This window comes from Emydura macquarii, unplaced genomic scaffold, assembly GCF_026122565.2.
Source record: "Emydura macquarii macquarii isolate MOO-44397 ecotype Brisbane River unplaced genomic scaffold, CSIRO-AGI_Emac_v2 contig_2897, whole genome shotgun sequence".
NCBI classification, from domain to species: Eukaryota; Metazoa; Chordata; order Testudines; family Chelidae; genus Emydura; species Emydura macquarii.
The window spans coordinates 37,240,001-37,262,902 of NW_027133034.1; the positions used below are offsets into that span (position 1 = coordinate 37,240,001).

General features: G+C 38.6%; 1 protein-coding gene across 3 annotated transcripts in view; it reads right to left on the reverse strand.

Annotated features, from left to right (window-relative positions):
- SLF1 (SMC5-SMC6 complex localization factor 1) overlaps nucleotides 1-22,902 on the reverse strand; it is a 61,440-nt gene that overhangs the window by 3,280 nt on the left and 35,258 nt on the right. For all 3 annotated transcript variants that reach the window (XM_067568922.1, XM_067568921.1, XM_067568923.1), the window contains 6 exons: nucleotides 16,932-17,079; nucleotides 6,555-6,700; nucleotides 4,893-5,062; nucleotides 4,258-4,391; nucleotides 2,202-2,294; nucleotides 1,589-1,771 (listed from right to left, as the gene is read on the reverse strand). In XM_067568922.1, coding sequence (XP_067425023.1) covers nucleotides 1,589-1,771; nucleotides 2,202-2,294; nucleotides 4,258-4,391; nucleotides 4,893-5,062; nucleotides 6,555-6,700; nucleotides 16,932-17,079 — 874 coding nt within the window. The remainder of the gene's footprint in view (nucleotides 1-1,588; nucleotides 1,772-2,201; nucleotides 2,295-4,257; nucleotides 4,392-4,892; nucleotides 5,063-6,554; nucleotides 6,701-16,931; nucleotides 17,080-22,902) is intronic.

The following is a 22,902-nucleotide window of genomic DNA, read 5'->3' on the forward strand; positions in this document are numbered from 1 at the left end:
GTTACAATAACTTTTGCAAAGTGAAGCTTTTTTGAAGCAAAAGCCAATACCTTGTAAAAACCTGAATATGAGAGAAAATTAAAGTTAATGCAGAAATGCTCCAAATTACAGCTACCAAGCCTGAGTGAATCTATGATGAATGCAGTTCTCACCATCATGGTGTCAAACTGCTTGACAGGCCAAAACCCAGAATCTGACAAAGACAAAGATAAGGTTGCGTGCAGTCGGTACAGTTGCCAGAAGACCTTGATGAATGCAAGTACAAGGAGATCTCCCCTAGGACAAGAGGATCATCCACTGCCTATTCTTCACAAAGGCCCAGGAAAAATGCACATCTGTCAGTGCAATGCCATTTTCTATTGAAGAGCTGGGCTTACTATAATATTGGCTCTTGCATCACTTAGACCAATTGAAGGGAGGCCAGGTATTGGCTTGGCATGTCAGATACATGGTTCAGTAGATAAATAAAACACCTGGGAGACACAGCATTGAAGCTCATCAAACATACCGAGGTAGAACAGCAGAGGAATGTATTGATTATGAGATAATGTCTACCCAACAGACACAAAAGTAGCCTTTAGGGGGCAGGAGAAGACTGTAAATACAGAAGTCTTATAATGCCATAAACCCAACATAATTTTGTCTCTAGCTGAATTAAGTTATAAGCCACCTAAATACAGTGCATTCTTTTGCCTTATGTAGTTATCTGCAGAATAATCACTATCACAAAGATTTTGACATGGGATATAATGCATAGAGATTAGATTGACACAGAGTAGGTGTGAACAGTACAAGCAACATAAATTTTTGTTTTAGCAGATGAGACATCTACTATCTTTTTTAAAACAATCCATTTTTTATATTTGCTTTGTTCATGAACATGGTAAGTTAATTCAACTGGTATAGCATTTATCAAGACATGATATGAGAATCTAGTCACTAACAAAAAATATTGTTAAGAGCACATATTGTAAATTGCATTGGGAGCAATGTATGCATATTAAACTATGGTCTCCCTCCCACTGTTACCTCTCCCCACAAACAGCAGTATCACAACTACAAAATGTCCTTTCTTCAGTTAGTCAGCAAACTGTATTCTTCAAAGATAATCATTTTCCTAAATACTGAGCAAGTTTTCATTTAAATACATAAACATGATATGGAAAACTAGATTAGTAAATCTCTATGGCAGTCATTGCAATATAGATTAAAACAATAAAAAAAACTGTAAATTTGCTTGGTAAGGGTAATCTTTATGTTCACTCACTAAATCTTTCAGACTATAACTCTGACTCATCATAGGAGTATAAGACATTTTAAACAAAACAATAATCAAGCCACTCAAACACTGAAAAGAATTTACAAGTCAGGGATATATTATGTTAATTTCACATTTTTATGAGAAAATTAAGTGAAAAAAATTAAAGTTTTTGTCTATAATGACCAAAACAGCTTTTAAAGTTTATTTTAAACATTTCTTTTAAAATAGCATTACATTTTAACCAGCAAAGAAGGATGCCATGAACTTCATATGGACTCATTTAACACTGGACAATTCTTTAAACCAGTTTAGCATAAATGCACTCACCCCCATGCTGAAGTAGCAGCTTGCCAATTTCTACATATCCATTTGACAGTGCATCATGCAAAGGAGTCACCCCGTCCACTTGACTGAGCAGGTCTACCTCTGGACAACGTTGCAAAATTTCACGGACACACACTGTGCTACCATGGTTACAGGCTTCATGCAAAGGCGTCCAGCCAGCATAGTCTGAATTATAAATCAAGGGAAGTTTTAAAAAAGCAAAAGTAGTAATAAATTGTTGATAATATAATTCTGATTCATTAAACAGTACTACTTTCTTTCTGCTAAATAGCACCACACTTACTTTTTAACATTTTCATTAGAGGTTTAATCCCATTTTGCCATTTTAAAATAATAAACCAAGAAAGGTATTAAACACATGAAAAATGTTTAAAAACTTCACTTATGTCTTAATAGAAAACATGGTTTGATTTTAGTTACAAGCTAGCTGTTCATAAAACCTGTGCTTTAAAAGTCATGACTCCATATTATTAAAACAATTAAGATTTTCTTTAATTATTTCTAAAAGATGTACTTTGTATTTCAAAATAAAAATGCTAAAATTATTTGGTTGGTTTAATATGTTGGTTCAGTACAGAAAAATCAACAAGCTTACCTTTAACATTAATGTCTGTTCCAGGAAAAGAGAGAAGCTGAATCAATCTCTCCACTTTGTTTCTTATGCAAGCTATATGCAGGGCTGTCTCTCCTACCATAAAAAATTAATAGATTATACTAGACTAGGCAAGATAGCAACTAAAGAAAATAATCAACGTGCATGGAACTAGGAGACCTGGCTGCATGCCAGAAAATTCAATAATGAGTAAGATTTTCCTTTGTCCTGTTTAAACGTCTTTTAAAAAAATTCAAAAACCCACAGAGCTTCTGTTCCGTCACATATCCAGCAATGAAATTGTATTGCAAAAGGTTTAACACTGGAATTATCTCCCCCCACTTCAAGGTTTAAAGCTTCACACTATAAAAGCACTGAATGATCACAGAACACCAAAAATACTGGGTTTTGAAGCAATAAAAGTTTAGCGTGCAGTTGCCCTCCCTTAAATTTATTCATGAACCTATGTTAAATGTATGGTTCTTTTTACACAGCATTTATAGCTTAATTCAAATGAATGTTTCTGGCTAAGCACGAGTGCCTCTACACACTCAAGTATAATTCAAAATTTCAAATCCGTTAACAGATGGTTTGCTGCTTCTCAATAGGCTGCCTTACTTGGCTACCGTAGCAGACAGAGAGAAAATGAAGGAGTTGTGATAAAAAAAAGGGGGAGCGGAATCCCCCACAGAGGCAAGGTACTATTTAAAGTTGAAACAAGGATGACAAACTGAATAGCAAGAGATTGAACTGTTATTTATGGGTAAAGACACAGTTAATATGTACATGGTAAGAACTTCATGCCTACTGTATGTACAAATTTGTGATTATATCTGAACAAAAGCCAGAGCAAAATCTTGATGCAAGCTGATTGAAGATGCAACACCAAAACAATTTAGAAATGAAATATATATCAAACTAATTTTCCTCAATCTATACAATTGTGCCCAGTGTCTATTATATTTAATGCACACACTAAAGTACATCAGTACACACTATTTCTTTTCAGTAGAATTTTTATTTTTATTGAGATGCTACTTGGGATTTTGGTAGAGATGAGGAGAAGAGTCGATTGTTTTCTGCCCTATTCCTCGAGTTCATTTTGCCTTTATAAAGGCAGCATACAATCATTCACATTAATTTTACTTACAGAAGCAGTAAAGGGAAAGGGCACCAATTTTTAAAATGTATGGTCTGGCTCTGTTACTGATGAGCTTTCCCTTCCCCGCCCTTTTCTCTCTCATTTAAAATCCCAAAATGGGGTAAGATTTTTGTCCTTCATTGTTTGTCACATATTACTTAATATAAAACCTTGAATGATAAGGGCTTTCTTTTCCCAATTTTACTTCAATTCTCCCTTGAGTGTCTACATGATACATATATTTGTATTAGAAACACCATAGGTAAGTTCAGATTAAAAAAAAAGGGGGGGGGGGGGAGAGGGGGAAGAGTTCCAGCAAGTGATTCTGGCCAGGTAGAGACTTGTGTAAAGTGCATTTTATTAAATTTGTGTAGTAAGTGAGGCCTGAGTGAATTACTGCAGTGCTATTTCATCCTAAGGTACTTGGGTTCCAGTATAGTTAAGACTAAAAGCCAAATGCATTTCATAGTCTGGGCTCAATGCCTGGAAGAAAATCGTCCATATGCTTAACACAGCTATGTAACATAGCGTACTTCTCAGTCTTTGTTCACAAAATGTCTAGGACTGAAAGAGATGAAGACTGAATTATACTTTCAAATCAGAAGACGTTGATCCTACCAAGCACAGGTTGAGGTGGATTAGCAAAGTAAGACGGGCAAGACTGGAATGAGCTCACACAAGCTGTACACTGTATTTAATATTTGAGGGGAAGGGTGTAGAGAAAGCAGCTTTATTCCACCATACATAAAATGATTTCTCTCACAAATGTTGAAAACAACAAATATGATATACACGGAAGTATTTCTTGGACATGGGCCATCACTTTAGCTCAGCATTCATCAGGGCAAGTGTGCTAAACCTAAAAGTACTGATTGTAACCATGTAAATTTTTTAGTATAAATCAGATATACAGACTACCTTTAATATTTGTCTTGTGAAAGTGCATCTCTTCATCCAAGGGGTGGCGATTTTCTTTGGTTTGCGACACCTCAACTTCTACTTTCATTCTTAACTTCTTTGATAATGGAGGGAATTTACTGAAGATCAGTTTACTAAAAGGAAATCAAGCAATGATCAGTATATTTTTATTAGACTAATCTTTTTGGAAAACTATTAAACACATGTACATATTTAATATTATATCAGCATATATATACTTCAACTCTGACAAACTGTATGTATGAAGAGAGTCTCTGAAATTTAATCTTAATTGTATTTTAAAAACATTTGGTAAAGTACATACTTGTTAAAAGCAGTAATTATACAGGGATCAAACTTTTTTTAAAAAAATGTAATTCAGTGAATAGTTACATTTCCCCCACTATTAATGTAAAATGCTTCTCTAGGGAAATAAATGTGCATCAACATACCTATATACCGAGAGAGAGGGAAAAAACCTATCCAGATGTGTTACAGGTTTAAAATGGAGCTTTCTGCCAGTCACAGTAATTTGCAGACAACACCACAGGTCACATAAAGTTCAAGAAATGTGTCAGGTCAGAAGCTGTCCCCCAAAGCAGAATAAAACTGGTGATGTTATAGGTATTACTTACGGTAGATCAGGCAGCAGTTTGGCTTGGTTCTGCTTATCACCATTTAGCATCAGTAATGCCCTTTGAGACTCAGGGCAAGGCCATTGCCCTATTTTCTTTTTCTTGAGTTTCTGCAGTTTCCCAGTCTCACGCATACCTACTTCTCCTAAAGCAGGCAAATAGGAACAAAGCTGTTGCAAAAGGAATATATGTCTGTTATTTTTATTACTGTGTTTAGGGAAAAGGCAGTATTACTTCTTAACTAGTAATTAAAAATTACAATTCATTTTCCCTCCATCTTTTGCTGCATTTACTCTACTTAAGACAGTCTCCTACTATCATCACATTACTACAACTATTACTTTAAAAAGTTTAAGAATGCTAAAGTGAGACTTCTTGGGCAGCAAGATATTATTCAACAGGAGTACAAATGGCTAAATTAGGCCACAAATTAATAGCACATATATGTATTTATGTGTGTTGGGTGGGAAACTCCATGAGGCTAAGAAAAATTTACAAAAGGGATGAGAATTTGCTTTATGCACTGAAAAAAAAGTTCCATTTACTTAACTGTGCAATTAACTGTCATATGAAGACTTAATAATGCCGACTGTGTTATATAAACATTAGTTACATTTTCTATTGTGTATGTGTTGGTTGCACCTGTTAAAGCTAGCTCGCATGTTCATTTCTTGGCTTATTTTGTCGGCTTACGAATGTCTTTCACAGTGCTCTGCTTCAAGACTATTTATGGTGAGCAATGCATAAAAAAGTTCCAGTTTTTATCTAGAATTCTTCTATAGCTATATGTAAACTGAAGGCAAATGTTCTGTATAGATTTGCAAAGCTATCTGGCTTTGAATCCACTTCAAGAATATAGGGTTTAGGCCTTGATTCTCCACTTTAATAGAGGGCCACATTGTTGTAGCTTCCATACTCAGTGCAGACCAACCCCAGTGCAAGTTAGGGCTTCACAAAAGCACCCTTAACTTACATCAGTGAAGGACCAAGCATAGCTGAGCTCCACTCTGTCCCCTCCTGTCCCTGTCTTGCCCATGTCCTTGTCCTGCCTGCAACATATCATTTGAAGACATTCTTGACATTCCCTAGCCAAGCACAAGAAATTGTGATGTGAAGGTAGCAACTTTGACAGAAGCAAAAGATCAAGCTTTTACACGAGAAAATATAGAGGAAACACTGCTGGCCCTGAATTATGAAACAAAGTAGTGTCTGGGAATAATACAGTGTATAACCTTAAAGTAATGCCTTTTTCAATATTGACTTTATCACACAAACTGGACATTTTCCTACACTTGGAATTTAATATTGCAATGGAAAACAGATTAATTGTACTGTTTTTTACTTTATCTGATGGTTTAGGCTGCAACATTAACACGACAGTCGTCATTAAGAATTGCTAAGGAAAAAAAATATCCATATCTGAACTATGCTCTCAGATCTGTGGCAAGATAAATCCATCCTAATATTATTTTTCATTTAAATGCTTTGATTCTCCAAGAATGGAATGCCACACAGACAACGCATATTTCCTTTGACTGTAGTCTAGCACAAGACAACAAATAAGTAAGAATTATTTGTTTCCAGGATTCCATCTCATTTGTCTGTTAGTCATATAACACTCCAAAATTTAGTTCAGTATCAAGCAGTACAAATGCTACTTACAATTTTGTGAAGAGAAAGAGGTTCAGCAGAAATAGTAATGTTCCTCTGTAAACATAAATTTTTAAAGACTGCCTCTGCAACAAACATTTGAAGCCAGAATGATGGTATGGAACAAATGAACATTTTTAATTCCTGTGTTGAAAAGTCTAGGTAGGGAAAAAATTAAAACAAATGAACAAATAAATAAAAGATATACAATACATGAGCCATATCAATGAAGCTGACATCATAGTTCTCATGCCCCTGCTGGATTTCTTTCCAACTACTGCTGATTCATAAATTAAATTATTAAAATGTCAACTTACAGAAAACATATAATCCAGCAGCTAACAAGCATAGTTCTTGTGACATTGCTCATCGGGTTTTAAAAAGTGAATCTGCTTAAAACATTAAATCAAGCTTTTTTTTTTTTTAATAAAAAAACTCTCTCTGGATACAATCTGTATAAAAGTTATGCTAAGATTTTTGGAAAGTATTCAAAATTGTTACACTAGTGGACCATCTTCAAAATTTCAGATGGAACAATATAAATATCATCCATATTAAAAAAAAGTATGAAATATTAGCCAAGAAATCAATATAACAAAAGCAAAAACGGTGCAGTAGCAAATCCTGGATGAATGTTATGCTGTCATGATGCTAACATGTTAAGGTATTGAATATCAAGAATGTCCAATGATTTTAACAAAAGTGGAGATGTTAGACTCTTCTAACCTCCCTACTCACAAACATGCTCAACGGTGTTTATAACCAAACTTTCATCATCTGTTACAAATTTCACATTCCATAGGAAGGCATTTAGAACATTTCTCCCCAAATTAATGATTAGATGCTACATTTGTATACAATGTGTGTTCGGTTAAAGCAACTAGGTTTTCTATTAAGATCAATTTTCAAGGCTATGTTTACACTGTGATAAAAGACCCATGGCGCAGAGTCACAGACCCAGGACAACTGACTCAGGCTGCAGGGCTATAAAATTGCAGTGTAGATGTTTGGGCTTAGGCTGGAGCTTGGGCTCTGAGACCCTCCCCTCTCATGGGGTCTGAAATCACAAGCTCCAGCCCAAGCTCGAACATCTACACTATCATAGCCTAAGCCAAGTCAGCTGATCTGGACTGGCACGGCCATGACGCAGGTCTTTTATTGCAGCATAGATGTACCCTCAGTTTTTGTGTAAGGGATCTTCATTAGGAGAGGGCAAGTGGATTTAGAACAGAAATACTTTTATCTGATGACTTCCTTTCTGGAAAAAGCTTCTTCCCCATTGAGATTTTTTGGAAGCCTGCAGGCAGCTCAGAATTGTCTGTGAAGCTCCAGGATTTGGCCTTACTCCTTCTGCAACGTCTCCAGAGGAGTAAATCCAAAGCTACATGGAAGCACTATGGGCTGGGTTCTCTACTGAGATCCACCTTCACACCATTCAGGAGAAGGAAAGGGCTGGAAACCATGTCCAAGTCATTTGCCAGCTCTGAGCTCTTTTCTTACCACCTCCCACTCCCCTGGTGCATGGAAGGTGTGGAGGATGGAGAGAGGACATGGTGGAGCAGAGTTCTACTATGCCTATCCTTCACTGGTACAGGGTCCATTAAGGACCCTAAACCAATTCTTGAACATACAAACTGCCTGACAGCAACACTAAATGACATTTGAGCCAGGGCTATCCCTGAGAATCAAAGAGCCGTAACTGGCTCTCCAGCAACCCCCTTCTCTTCTGCACTAAGCAGAGCTCTGGGCAGAGAAGAATCTACCCTAAATCCCTATTAGTAGATTAAAAACGTATTTCTTAACAGTAATGCCTTATTCTATTAGGCCATAGGAAGTCATTGTGGAAGAGCAGGAAGGATAGAGTTGACTTGGGGACATCACTCCCAGACATGAAATGGTCATGTAAGCATTCCATTTTAGACTCTGACCTCTACCTTGTAAATTTGGGATTCAGTTAGCAATAAAGGAAAACAAATTGCAGGGAGGAGGAGGTAAGCAATACAGTAAGACTTACCTCTTTCCCCAAATGGTTGTATAACATTATTTAAAGACCACTATCTAGAGTGCCAAAATAAGCTTCTGAGAAGGAACGAAGGTTACGCTTGTGGTGTTTTATAAAAAGTGTTGCTCGATAACCAGTTGATAACTTTAGACCTTTTACTGTAAAGGCTGATTTTCTCTCTTCCTAGCATGGCACTATGCAACACTGTTCAGCTCCTGAATCAGTTTATCTGTGGTTAAATATACTTCAGTGGTACAGCACTGAAACTCTCAACTGTAAAATACACCTTACAGACCCAAACATTTAGTGTAGAAGTAAACATGTTTTCATGAATTGCTAAGCTCTATTAAGATGGATTTTAAACTTTTCTTCTCAGACCTATCAAGTCATGCATTTTCATTCAGGTATTGAGGCTTTGTGCAAAAAAACTGAAGAATAATTTTCTGTTGATTATGGAACCTGTAGGGTTAATCTGCATTATGAAGGACTAACTTGTCCCATATGGAAAATGCAGGATGGCTTCTCTTCCCAATAGAGGTCTCATAGACTCTTCTTGCTGATGTAACTGCAGCCAGGAAGTACAACTTTATTGAAAGGAACTAGAGGCCTTCAGCTTGAAAAAGATAGATTATAAACACCTGTAGCACTGTGAGCAGACTCTAGGTAGAAAAGGTAGTTCTAACTGTTGATTTAAATAATTAACTGCCTCAAACTAATCAGCAGATATAGAGGTATTTACCAGAGATTTCAATGAGCCTGAGTTGAGGATTCTGTCTAGCACTCACTGAAACATGGAAATGCAATGGTGGGAACACTGGGTGGAACCTATATCTAGGATATCTTGTTAGAATTTCAGCGGAGATGGTATTGCTGGTTCTCTAAGGCTAACCTTTCTATCTTGTACTAGCAAGAGAATTGTCACAACTCTTACTGAGGCAGATAAATAGGAGGGCCTGCACAAAGCTAGGAGAATCTATACTATATTGTAGGAATATCCCATTCGTTTAGAACTTGCCACTCAATAACTGATCCACCCAGCTCAGCAGAATTTGGAAAAAGGTGAAAGCTTCAGGACAGCAGATGCTTACTGCTGGAAAGATCAAGAGGAGAACTGTGCAGCTGCTTGTCTAAATACCATGGACTTCTTCATTAAGTTGCGGTGACAACTAAAAACAGGTATAGAAGTCCCTAGATTCATTAGCCAGACTCTCGTAATCAGTACCCTCATGAATATTCTGAGGGGTGGAGGACAGACTGAAAGGTGACATTTTATAACAATAGCAGTTTTCCATAGGTGAAAAGCCCAATGACATAGTCTGACTGAAATACGTAAATCAGCGTCTTCCAGGTGCACTAATTTCAGAAGGTCTTCTGGAGAGACATTACAGCAATAGTGAAAGCTAAAGTCTTCATCTTGAACATTGTAGTTTATAACAACTGGTTAGTCTTTTGAGGTATAAGGCTGTCTGGAATCCTCCTGATCTTTCTCTTACTATAAAGGATATACAATAGCCCCTGGTATCTTGAGGGGCAGGCTCAAGCTCTAGGAGGTGAGATATTTCTTCTTGGATAGGTTAATATTTCTTGTCAACCCTCAAGGCTGGAGAGGGCCTACAGAAGGGATGTAAAAGAGGAAACATTTAATTTACATTATAGTAAGTGTGAGTGGGGGGAGGGGAGGATGGGGAGGGTTAAGAGGTGTTTTGCATGCACGCACACACATACACACCACTTTGCATACAAATGTCCAGTGCACTTAAGTCTGGATCTTTTGGTCAGCAGGGGCTGCATTAAGTTGTAAGTATCTCATACCAACAACTGAAGACAAAGGGCAGGACGATCTGAACCACCCTTTACTTCCTTTGCCAATATAGAATACAAGTGTTATCATACTTCGTTGTAGCAGGGAAGGGACTAAGTTATGCAATATATGTTGACAAAATGTCTCAAAGAAAGAATTTGAGTACTTGTCCATATATATATATATATATATATATATATATATATATATATATATATATATATATTCATTCCACAGTTGGTGACTCAGAGCAGTGACTTAGAATACAGGAGGTGGGTGCTAAGAGTCTATCTAAAGTGGTTGTAGGAAAGCTCCATCAAAATTAGCATTAGATCATGAGGCCTCCATTACAGAGTAATGCTTGGTGAATGTATGTACTGAATCCCAAGTAGCTGTCCTACAAATCTCTAGTACGGTAATATTTCTCAAAGAAACAATGGAGGTTGCTTGTGCCCCAGCAGAGTGAGTGTTTACTCTCATGGGTATGGATTGCCAATTCATATGATAGCTTGATACAGACATAGATCCAGTTAGAAAGTCTGTGTTGTGGTCTATTCTTTAACACTTTCTCCATAAACTAAAGAATTAACTAGGGGATACCTATCTATGTAAAAGGACAGTGCCCTGAAAACTGAGTGTGTAGAGATTAGTCTGGTCTTTATTTGAATGCGAGTTTTTGGGGAAAAAAATACAGTTAAGTGGATGACCTGAGCAAAGTAAAAGTCAAGAGACCACTGTTAATAAAAATTTTGGATGAGACCCTGTCTTTATGAAAAATTGTATACTGGGGGGTCCTGCCAATAGTGCTTGTATCTCCCATTCCCTGCTGGCTGATGTTATTGCTACCTGAAAGATTGTTGTAATGGGAAGATGAAACAAAGAACATGTAGCTAATTGTTTGAAAGGTGAGTCCATTAAACCTGTGAGAATTGCATTTAGAGCCCAGGGAGGGAAAAGTTCTCTAACTGGAGGATATAGTTACGAACCTGTCCACTTTAGAGTGTGAAAATACAGAATAACCCTGAATTGGAGGATGCAAAGCTGAGATGGCTATTAGGTGAACCCTCAAGAAAATCACTGGCAGGCCAGAGTTCTTTAAATACAGGAGATAGTCAAATATGCCTGGAATCTGTGTCCAGGATAGGGATAAGTGGAGCTGATGTGTCCAGCCTATGAATCTCTTCCATTTGTATTTCAGACTAATAGGATCTTTCCACTGTCAGCCAGCCAGCATCTATACTGTGAGGTGCAGATAACATGGATTCAGATGAACCATTTGACCATGCCTCTGTGATTTTACATCTGGCTGGGGACGTGACTGTATTGGGAATGGATTCTTTAGGTCTGAGTACCAGAACTGTCTCAGGCAGGCTGAAGCTACCATGATCATTCTAGCAGAGACTTGCCTGAGCTTCCTGAGAACTCTCAGAATTAATGGAATTGGAGAGTAAGCTTACATCAGATCTAGGGATCATGTGGCTATAAATATATTGGACAGGCATCCCTAACTCTGTTGATCTCTGGAGCAGAACTTTTGACAGCTCCCATTTTCTCTGGTGGAGAAGAGGTCTATTGTTGGATGACCCCACTTGAGAAATAGGTCTTGTATTACATGTGGTTATTTATTGACCACTTGTGGTCACTTGTAAATTGTCTGAGGTGATCTGCCAGCACATTCCATAATCCTAGCATGTGTACTGCTTTCAGAGTAATTCTGTGGCAGATACAAAAAAAATCCAGATGCACAGCCTGCTGACATAGAGAGGTGCATCCTGCTTTCTCTCCCCCCTCCGCCCTACTGCTTGTTTATGTAAAACATGGCTGTAGTATTGTCAGTCATGATTTTGATAGTTAGTCCTTCTAGAAGCAGGAAGAAAGCTGTGTACACCTAGCGTATGGCTCAAACATTTTTTGATGTGGAGTGTTGTTTCCTGGAGAGTACACATACCTTTTATTTGAAGGTCATCCTAATGGGTTCCCCATTATACTTAGGAGGCATGTGTAATCAATGTCTTTGATCATAATGGAGTGAATAATGTCATTTCCTTGTAAACTTTTAGAAGTCCTTCTGCCAGATGTTCTGACATCACTCAACTGATGGAACATGTACTAATATATCTAAGTGAGATCTGCTTGGCATATACACAGACTTCAACTGTTGATACATGCCATGAAGATAGAGTCTAGCATGCCAAGTTAAGTTGGCGCAGGAGGCCATCTGACCTAACAGCCTGAGAAAAGTTCTGGGTGAACTTGTAGGTGGGAAGATAGATCTAACATGGTTTGAAATCTCTTGTGGTAGATAAGCCATGCTACACATTAAGTCCAGAATTGCTTCTATATCTTGATCTTTTAGGCTACAGTCAGTATGGACTTATCTCTGTTTAGTTTCAGGCCTAGGGCTGCTAAAAGATGTAGAGTCCTTTGAGTGGAGTCTGTTACTTGTTGATATGATCTTCCATGAATGAGCCAGTTGGCCAAATATGGACTCCTTATTTCCTGAAGTAAGCTGCCACTACCACCAGGTATTTCATGAACATCCATAATGCTACCAATAGGCTGAATGATAGCACCTTGTACTGTTGGTGGGAACTGCTTATCTGAAACCTCAGATAACTTCTGTGGACAGGGTGAATCACTATATGAAAGTGTTTTGGAGGTAGAGAGCTGCATACGGGTTGTCTGGATCTCAAGATGGATTTATGGAAGCCAAAGTCTCTATCTTAAACTTGAGCTTGCAGATGGATACTGTACTATTCCGGCCTCCCATGCTTAAGAAAGATGAATTAAAACTGGAACAAGTGCAGAGAAGGGCTACTAGGATGATCAGAGAAATGGAGACCCTACCTTACAAGAGGAGACTTGAGGCACTTGGCCTTTTTTAGCCTCATCAAATCAAATACGGAGACGAGATATGATTGTGGTTTATAAATATATCTGAGGGATAAACAACAGGGAGGAAGAGGAGTTAAATGTAGGCTTGAAATCAGACAAAGGTTTCTAACCATCGGAGAAGTGACGTTTTAGAACAGATTTCCAAAGGAAGCAATGGGAGCAAAAAAGCTAACTTGTTTCAAGACTGAGCTTTATAATTTATGGAGGGGATGGTATAATGACATATTGCCTTTCAGAGACAGTTATTAGCAAATATCTCCAACAGCCACAGATATTAGATGGAAAGGGCTCTGAATTACTACCAAGAATTCTTTCCAACGTATCTGGCTGGTGGGTCTCACTCACATGCTCAGGCACTAACTGACAATGAGATTTGGGATCAGGAAGGAATTTTCCCCCAGGCCAGACTGAGAGAGACTCTGGGGGATTTTAACCTTCCTAAAAGGCCTCAGTATGGGTCACTTACTGGTTTCAACTAGAGTAAATGGTGGATTCTTTGTAACTTGAAATCTTTAAATCAAGATATGAGGACTTCAGTAACTCAGTTGTGGCATGTGAGTCCTTCAGAAAGTGTAAGGCCTGCTTTAGCAATGAGAAGTTCACATTCCTCAGGTGGGAGATCTTCAATTGTTACTTGAACTTTTTAAGGATTCCTGAAGAGTGGAGCCACAAGGATCTCCTCACAGCAACTAATGTCACCGTAGATCTAGCGACTGTAACCTCACCATTAAGGGCTGCATGGAGGGATATGCCTGCCAGAAGCTGACCTTCAGCAATAAGACAGTAAATTCTTCTCTGTTGTCCTGAGATGAGAATTTAGCGACAGAACCGCAAATCACATAATCAGTTTGCCAGCAGGACTTGGTAGTTGGCAATTCTCATTTAGAGACCTCTTGTGGAATAATTTTTTGCCCAAATCTAATTTTTTGGGGTTACTTCTCTTTTTCTTGGCTTTGTCTCGACCTCTCATTGTCCATAGAGACAACTAATGACCCCACTGTGGAGTGTGTGCTGTAGAAAAATGGTAAGGAGAAATCTATGTCAAGCAGAGTTAAGGAAAATGAGAAGTTATTTAAATATATTAGGAACAAAAAGAATCATGACAATGGTATTGGTCTATTACTAAATGGAAATGGTCGTATTATCAATAATAATGCAAAACATGGCAGAAGCGTTCAATAAATATTGGTTCTGTATTTGGAGAAAAACAGATGATATAGTCTCATAAAACGGTGATAACACTTTCCATTCCACTAGTCTCTCTAAAGGTTGTTAAATAGCAGCTACTGAAGTTAGACATTTTTGAAATCAGCAGGTCCAGATAACTTGCATCCAAAAGTTTTAAAAGAGCAGACTGAGGAGCTTGCTGAACAATTAATGTCGATTTTCAGTAAGTCTTGGAACATTAGGCAATTGCATTTTGAGAGGTCAGAACCAGGCGATTTATGTGATCCGATAATAGCTGCTCCTGAGGAATAGTGACTGGGTGCCAAAGAGACCCTGTTTTGGGCCTTGTGCTACCCTTTAACACACAGACTAGAAAGGATTTGTGATTCTTTGAGGAAGGGCCTGTTGAAGGAGGCCTAGGTTTCTTCTCTGTGTGGTCTTGTCTCCCTGTCACCCAGGCAAAGTGACAACAGATCTTTGGAAGCAGGATCTTTAGCCCTACAGTTAAAAAAAACCAACAGGAAAACTTTTACATGAGTGTTGAGCAGTTTCTGCCTCAGTCATCCCAATATCTGAGAAGAGATGCATTGATTTCTCCAACAGAAACATTTTTTTCTTAAGAGAACCCAAAGAGCTAGGGAGTCTCATTTAAAGATACACAGATGACATCTCTCTAATGTGCCCCTGAGCCAGACACGGTAGGCACTTGGTGCGTACATCATTTTAGGCATTACATTTCTGTGTTCAGTCTTGACTGATCCTAGTACCAGGAGTAACTCACAGGCAAAATAAAGGAGCAGGTTTGTTTGTAAAAGCAAGAAAGTTATTTCTTGATACCATTTCCTAACACTAATTACTATGTACCTATCTATTTACAATTGTTTACACAACAAGGAATATGCTGCAGGGTGAGGGAGACTAGGCTACTGCAAATTTCCACTTCTAGCCCCGGGCAGTGAGAAGAAACAGATGATTGGGATCACCCCACTCTTTATGCCCTTACACAGAGGCATGAGGATACTCAGGAAACTGATGTGATCCCCCAACAGCCACTGCTGGCCAAAAGAATCGGACCTTGACTGCTTTGTTGGTATGCATGCATCTAGAGGAACACATGAGATAAGACACTCGAAGAACCAACTGAAGTTCCAGAAAGTTTCAGTGCAGCATTTTCTCCTGCACCTACTCATCTGTCTGACGACGACCAGAGCAAGGTGTCTAAAAGAACCTGCTCCCTAACTGTATTTCCACACAGAAGCAGGCCCTATTGTAGTCATGCTAGCTGTTTGGAGTAGGAGGAGTTGGATCCATTCCTTAATCTAGCCTTCTCTCTGGTGTTCTGAGTGAAGGGAAACATACAACGGGAGTCCATTTATAGTACCTTTTTGTTGGTAAAAGTTCATGGAAGGTGGATATGATTTTTTAGATTTTTTCCATTTTTGGTTTGCTTTCCCCTTTGGGATCATCCCTGGAGGACAGAGCTCTCCTCTCAGCTGGAGATCCCTGTTGGATCATGGTTGTTCGTCAGTTTGTGAAATGGTGTTCTCATTATTTTATATATAATTTGAGAGGCAGTATAGTAATATTTCCCCCTAATACCCCAGATCTTGCTCTTGGGAGAAATGGTAACCCAAACAGACATTTCATTCCCTAGAACTTCTCCCTCAAAAGCAGAGTTTCAAATCTCTTGAGATACCTGTTGAGGCGGCACAGGTCCGGCATAGGTCTTTTTGCTTTCAGGATAAGTAAAGGAAGTAAAACTGTTTTCCCTTCATGTTTGAGGGACTTCCTCTACATCTCCCATCCGCAGGACAGCTTCTACCTCCTGAACAAGAAGCTGCTCATGAGAAGGGTCCCTGAAGAGGGACAGGGAAGGGAGAAATTGAGGGAAAACTGCAGGGTGTAACCAGTTGATATGGTGCTGAGAACCGAACAGTCCGATGTAATCTCGACCCATACAGGGAGGAAGGGCAACAGGTGGTTCAGAAATAAAAAGGGGGGATGGATCCTGAGACAAGACTGGGGTGCCATCCTCGGGTGCACCCTCAACACTGCTGATGTTGCCCACTTGGGTGGTGCAAGGGGCCCAGCTGAGTTGTGGAGGAAGTCAGAGCAGTGACGTTTAAAGCCTCGGTCTCTCTTTCCAGGCCACCCTATGGGCAAAATCTTGGCTGTTGTGGCGGAGGACGAAATTGTTTCCTAGAGGCCTGTGAGGTGTATAGGCCCAGCGAATGTAAGATGGCCCTGGAGTCTTAAAGCTGTGGAGCTGAGTGTTCATTTGTTCTGAAAAAATGAAGACTCTGTCTGGCAGATATTTGCCAGGAAAGCCTATTAAATTTTGGCCCTTGCATCAGTCAGACACAAGAGTTAAATATTGCCCTTTTTATTTTTTAAAATATCCATGCAGTGAGGTTGCACAGGCATAATTAAAGGCAAAATAGTTTAACAGGAAACTTTAAAAATTAGGATTTTAATATTTAAGACTAACATTTGAAAGAATATAAAGTGTATCCCAGATACTCACCATCACATGAAATGGCAATGTAATTTGCCAGATCACCCCCCACTTGATGCAACACGTTTCTGTCCATTATGAAGCCTGAAAGAATCCAATATTCTACTATAGTTCCAAGAATTCCAGTTAGCAGCATAGCTACTTCATCTTTGAAGACCTAAAACAGAATATGCAGTATTTGTAGAATAGCATTATGACATACAAATTAAAAAGATAATGTGTTGATAACAAAGAACTACTCCACTGACAATTAACTCTCTCAAAGATTTAACTTTCTCCAGTTCCAGTGCTAACTCCTAACTCTTGCAGGTAGGTTAATGTGACTAACATGCTGTCAGTTACAAGTCAATTGAATACTCAGAAGAAAGTGCTTTACAGTATTTAAAAACAAACACTTTAAACAGTTAACACATGCAAAATGAGATCAGTATTTAAAGCCATACACAAAAGGGGTTGTGTTAAGATTGGGTTTACATGGGTTTGCTAGAGGCGGGTGCAGATGTAAGGCAGCCCTTTTTCTCCTCAGGACACAAGTGCAGGAGACAGGCAAACTTTGACAACTAGCATTTTGAAATGGGGAACTTTCTTGTACTGCCAACAATCCTAACCAGCCAAGTGGGGACATGCCTGGGAGGAATGGAGATGGGGATACAGAGCTTATCCCTTCCCTTCACCCCTGCTATAGTGGATCAGGCATGGGGAAGAGAATATGCTTCAGCTTTTTAAAAGGTGTATCAAATATTTTTACAGCTCTTCAATGTGCTGCTCAGGAAGAACTGTGACTTGTGAGGACTTACTACTTATTCGCTGATGTGGAGATTCCCAAGTTTCCATCTCACCCTCATCAGTCCAGAGCAGTCAGAAACAGAGTTTAACTCTGAACTGAAGCTCCAGTCCACATTACATATTAAATCTTGCATTGTACTACGTTCACCACACGCGAGATCTAGTGCAAGAAAACGTACCAAACAAACTAGCACAGTTCTGTCTCCTTTAAGTAGTTCTCGCTCATGCTTTCAACTTGAAAAGTTATGTTCATGTTGTGCAACAAAATTATGGATTAGGACCATTTTATATGTTAGCATATCAATCACACCAACTATGCCTCAAGTTATGTTTGATATTCCTCTGATACCAACATCTGGTTTAGGATCAAATTAATATTAAAATGGATTCTCTTAATAGAGCTGAAAAGCATCAATGACTAAAAAAGTATGAATTTCATAAATCAGATGGAGACTTATGAAAGAATAATAGACAATGGGACAAATCAGACTTAAGGTATCTGAAAACCAATTCCGGAACAAACGAACAAATGAGTGCGCGCACGCATACACACTCCATATCTAATGCACAGGGGCAATAGTCTTCCTTGCCCATTTAAAACAATTTCCTATTTAATTCTCCACTTAGCACCCAGTAAAATGAAGAAAAACTTTACTTTAGATGGAGTGAGGAATTTTATAAATAAAAAGTGAGGAATATAGAATTGAGGAAATGAGGTGGGAAGAGGAAGGATGAACAAAAGTGTCACTTTTTTCCAGCTTGATATACATATTTTAAACATTCTTAAAAGATTCAGAAATAAAAAGCAGGAGAGTAACAGAATTTAATTATTTTGTTATAATGCACTTTTAAAAATAATCCCGCTTTAATAATTTGTACTTTTAATGCATCTTGTATCATAAGAATTTAAAACAAAAGATTAATTCATTCACACTTTTACTATCAACAACTTTGTGACGTAAATTAGTAGTGTTAACACAGCAGACAAACCAGTGGTTGACAACCCTTTCCAGTTCTGCCCCCACCCTCCCTTTACCATTAACAGAATCTGTCCATACCCCCTCTCCATTACTGCACAGCCAAGGCTTCCTCAGCAGTGGAGCCTGGACTGAAGGTGGAGCTAAGGGCAGAACTAGGAATGGGGGAGGAGCTGTAGCTAGAGGCAGAGCTGGTCTAGGGATGGAGCAGGAATAAGGGTAGAGCTGGTCTGGGGGTGGAATGGAGCTGGGCCTGGGGGCAGAGCTGGTCTGCAAGCATGGTGCTCCTTCCCTGCCCCACGTGGGGGCTGGCTTGGGCCCCACAAGTTTGGGGACTACTGAGATAAGCAGAATTACTACAGAAAGATTAAGTGATTTGCCCAAGGTCACCTAAGCAGTCGGATGTATATCTAGGAATAGAGCCAGATATTCTGATTTCTTTCCTGTTCCTCAACCACCACTCCATCCTACCTGATCCTTGATTTTAATTTCTGATAAAGATTGCAGGTAGCTTGAAGTGTGAGAGGGGATAACAGCTGCTTATAAAGCAAAACGTCACTCGCCCACTTAAATTGATGGGGCCAGCAGTGAACGGGGCCAGCCGCAGCAATGAGGGAGGGAGACACTCGCTGGGATACTAGGTAGCTTCTCCTACCTCTCCTCCGAGTCTCTAGCACCCATCGGCCAGTTGGGGCAAGGGGAGGGTGCTGATTTCCTGTCACTCCAGGGTTTTAATCTAGAGCATGGACCATGTGGAGCCTCTTTCGGCACTGTTCCAGCAACCTGCTTATAGAGCATATGTTAATGGTGTTCTACAAAACAGATAGCAAAGAGATGCAGAGCAATTTGGCAGATGCACAAATTGCAGCTACAACTCCTCCACAATTAAGTATCTCACCTCTGTCCACTGCCAAAGAAAGCCTACTGTACTCTCAGATTCCTGACAATGAAATTTACTGCTATGATGTCAGCTGGCAGGACTGGCTTACATTCAGTTGGCTGACGTGATAAAACAATATTTGCATAAAGTAAGCACTTCTGATTTGAAGAGAATGCTTCAATGCTACAAATAAAGAAAGATATCCTAACCCACTAAAAGTAATGTCTATGAAAATGCATGAAATTATTTTAAATGAATATTGCCAAAAACAGCAAGTGAAACTGGATCCTAGTAGTGATATATACTTTAATGAAAAAGTATGTGTCTTAAAAAAGACTCAGTTAACTTCCATATTTAATATGGAAATTGCTATCATGTGTGGCAACAATCACTGTGCAAACTACACAGCTCCTGTTTATCATCCATAATAGAAAATGTCAAACCAAAGCATTAAAATAATCTATATGCTATTTTATAACTCTACTCTGCTTCCTAAACATTTTTACAGCTGTACGATCTTTTGCAGTTTAGTGAACTCTTTTGATGAATAGTTTTATCTCATATAATTGAAGGCAAGAATCTTAGATGATTAAGAGACCTTTTATCAATAATTTTTGTATTTAAAATATAAATGACAGCTTTGTAAATCAGATTGAGTGTTTCTGAAATTTGAAATGGCAAACACTTTTGTGAAATGCATACTTGCAAATATTAGCCAAAAGCAAAACTCCTAGTATTCTTAATATCGTTTTGTAAATGATAAAACACTTTAAGTACCAACCTGAATCTAGTGACCTTGCTAAACTGATTACCAATACAAGAAGCTATTTGAGTATAAAATATTTATATTAATGGGGAAATAATTAATTACCCAGTGCACAAGCAATTCCCTCAAACAACTCAGGAAGACAATCTTCTCACCTAAGACGGTTTTGAAGAAGCAAACTTCTTTAATAACTATTTAAGTTAAAGACACTAAGAATACAATATTAAAATCCTTTATAGAAAAGCATAGAAGTGCTTGGACTTTGAGGCAAAATTTTGTTTCCTGTTAAACTCTAATGAAACTGAAAAAACTCAGAAATGGACTGATTAGAGAGTTAAAACACTAAATTTAAAGATTTCTAAGAATATCCTGTCACAAATACAGAGGAAATATAACTGTCAAGAAAAAATTACAACCCTAACTCATATATGCATTAACAAACTACATATTCATAAGATGAAGAGGCTCCTAAGGACAACCCATAATGATACTGAGCCAATGAAAGGACAACAGTCAATTCTGATTCTAAACAAGCCTGAAAAAAGTGTATTTTCCTATGATCTCATGAAAATAGAAGTGTAAGAACTCTGAAGTGAGCGATTCCAGACAATAACCCTAGGTGTCATGTCCTATTCCAGGCCCCTCAACCTCTACTGGCTGCACCCTACATGGTATCCTTTGATGCAGTCCAGAAACAGATTGGAAAACTCCATGGCTGGGTGACTGACACAATCAGGCCCCCCAGGAGTGGGTGGACAAGGCAACTTTGTCCCATGCAATTCTCTATGTTGATCCTTTCTTCTGTGGATACCTCCACCCACCTTCGCCGGCACCCAATGCATGACAAACGGGGGAAAAAAGAGAAAGGAAAACAGGGAGCCAGAGCACATGCAACAGTAGGGGGTTTCTGTCTTGTATATGGTTTCATGTTTGCACTCATTCATGAACTTTTTTTAAAGTTCTGTTTTTACTGGTGCTTTGGTATGGGTTAATGTACTCTTCTAATACATGTTTAAAAATAAAGCTTTATTTTAATCAAGAAAGTTTATTGCTATCACTGCAGCACATCATACAATGGGTTTTTAAAATAATAAAGGTAAACACAATCAGGGGCAATTACGAATTAGTATGCCAACACTATTCCTCAACAGTTATCTAAACAATCCATTCTTTAATCACTTCCTTACATCAATCCATACTGTGAACCCCTCCACCCCATTTGATAAGTGGTCATGCCATTTGTGAGTACGCTGCATGGCAATCAACTCTCCCCCCCCCCCCACATCAATGAGCCCTATCCCCCTCATCCACAAGCACATTCATAAAAGGTACTATTCCAACTCTTCCATTGGGTTATGCAAGTATGCAGCAGGATGTATTGGTGGGCTATTCAAACTTCCTGTAACATGCAGGGTAGACAGTCAAGTTTTCCCACAGTGCACAATGGTCAAAAGGGCTAGAGTGGCCACATCTCAGGAGGGTGTTTGGGAGTCTATGATATGGTTGGTTTAACACAGATCTGCATTCTGCAGTGTAAACACCAAAACTCCAGGTTTCAGCCCAGTTTGAAAATTCTTAATGTTGGGTTAACTATAGTGTGAACGCTCAAGCCCTGGGTTCTCTAACCCATGGCCAGCTGACTCAAGTCCACTAACCTTGGGTTTATATTGCATTATAGACATAATCTAGGACACAGGCAAGTGATTAGATTTAAAAGTCTTGTAATAGTTTGTTCGGATATGCAACTAGTGTTGTAAACTAAAATACCATGTTTATCCTGTTAATCACCAAAAGGTTAGCCTATGTATTCCTGGAAAGGAGACAAACCTAAACATTAACAGAAAAATAGTGGGACTTAACTGGATTTAAAATTCTTAATATTCCATTAATTGGCCTGTCATAAGACAGAAAAAAACCATTTAAGGAGCTAAGTAACTCACTTAAATATTTTCTTTGATTTCATAGGGTTTAATTATGATCGCTTACTTCACATATCTATAAACTGGCTGGTTATTAACAACCACCAGACAGTTCTCACCTGTTATTTACTTAGTTGTTTAAGAAGATACTTAGAGTGGACTCTCAATTTTGGGAAGTAGTACACTTTGGTCTTAAACTTACCCAGTGAGCAATACCCACACCCCTCTTTTCCTCCCCTCACTCTCAAGGGTGTAATCTCTAGTTTAAAGCTCTCCATAGAGAGACATACAGAGGAGATTGCAAAAGAAATAACCAATGTATCATTTGTGCTGTTTTGTTTGATGTTTTCTTTTCCGTTCTTTAAAAATAAAATAGTCATGGTTAATACTTATGATTATTTTTTTTGGTTTTAATGGTGGTCTCCCCTAAGGAATCTAAAACACTGAGTCACATTCTTGGTAATGAGAGAAACAATTAGTAGCAACTGGCCTAGCATTTCTTGTTTCTCTAGACTAAATATTTAGTATTTCAAAATATAAAATTACTCTGCATCCCCCACCCCACAACCCAGTAACATAATGCCCATAGTCCTGTACCCTCCCCTCCCCCAAAAAACAATATTTTCCTTGCTGCTACTACAGGTTACCAATA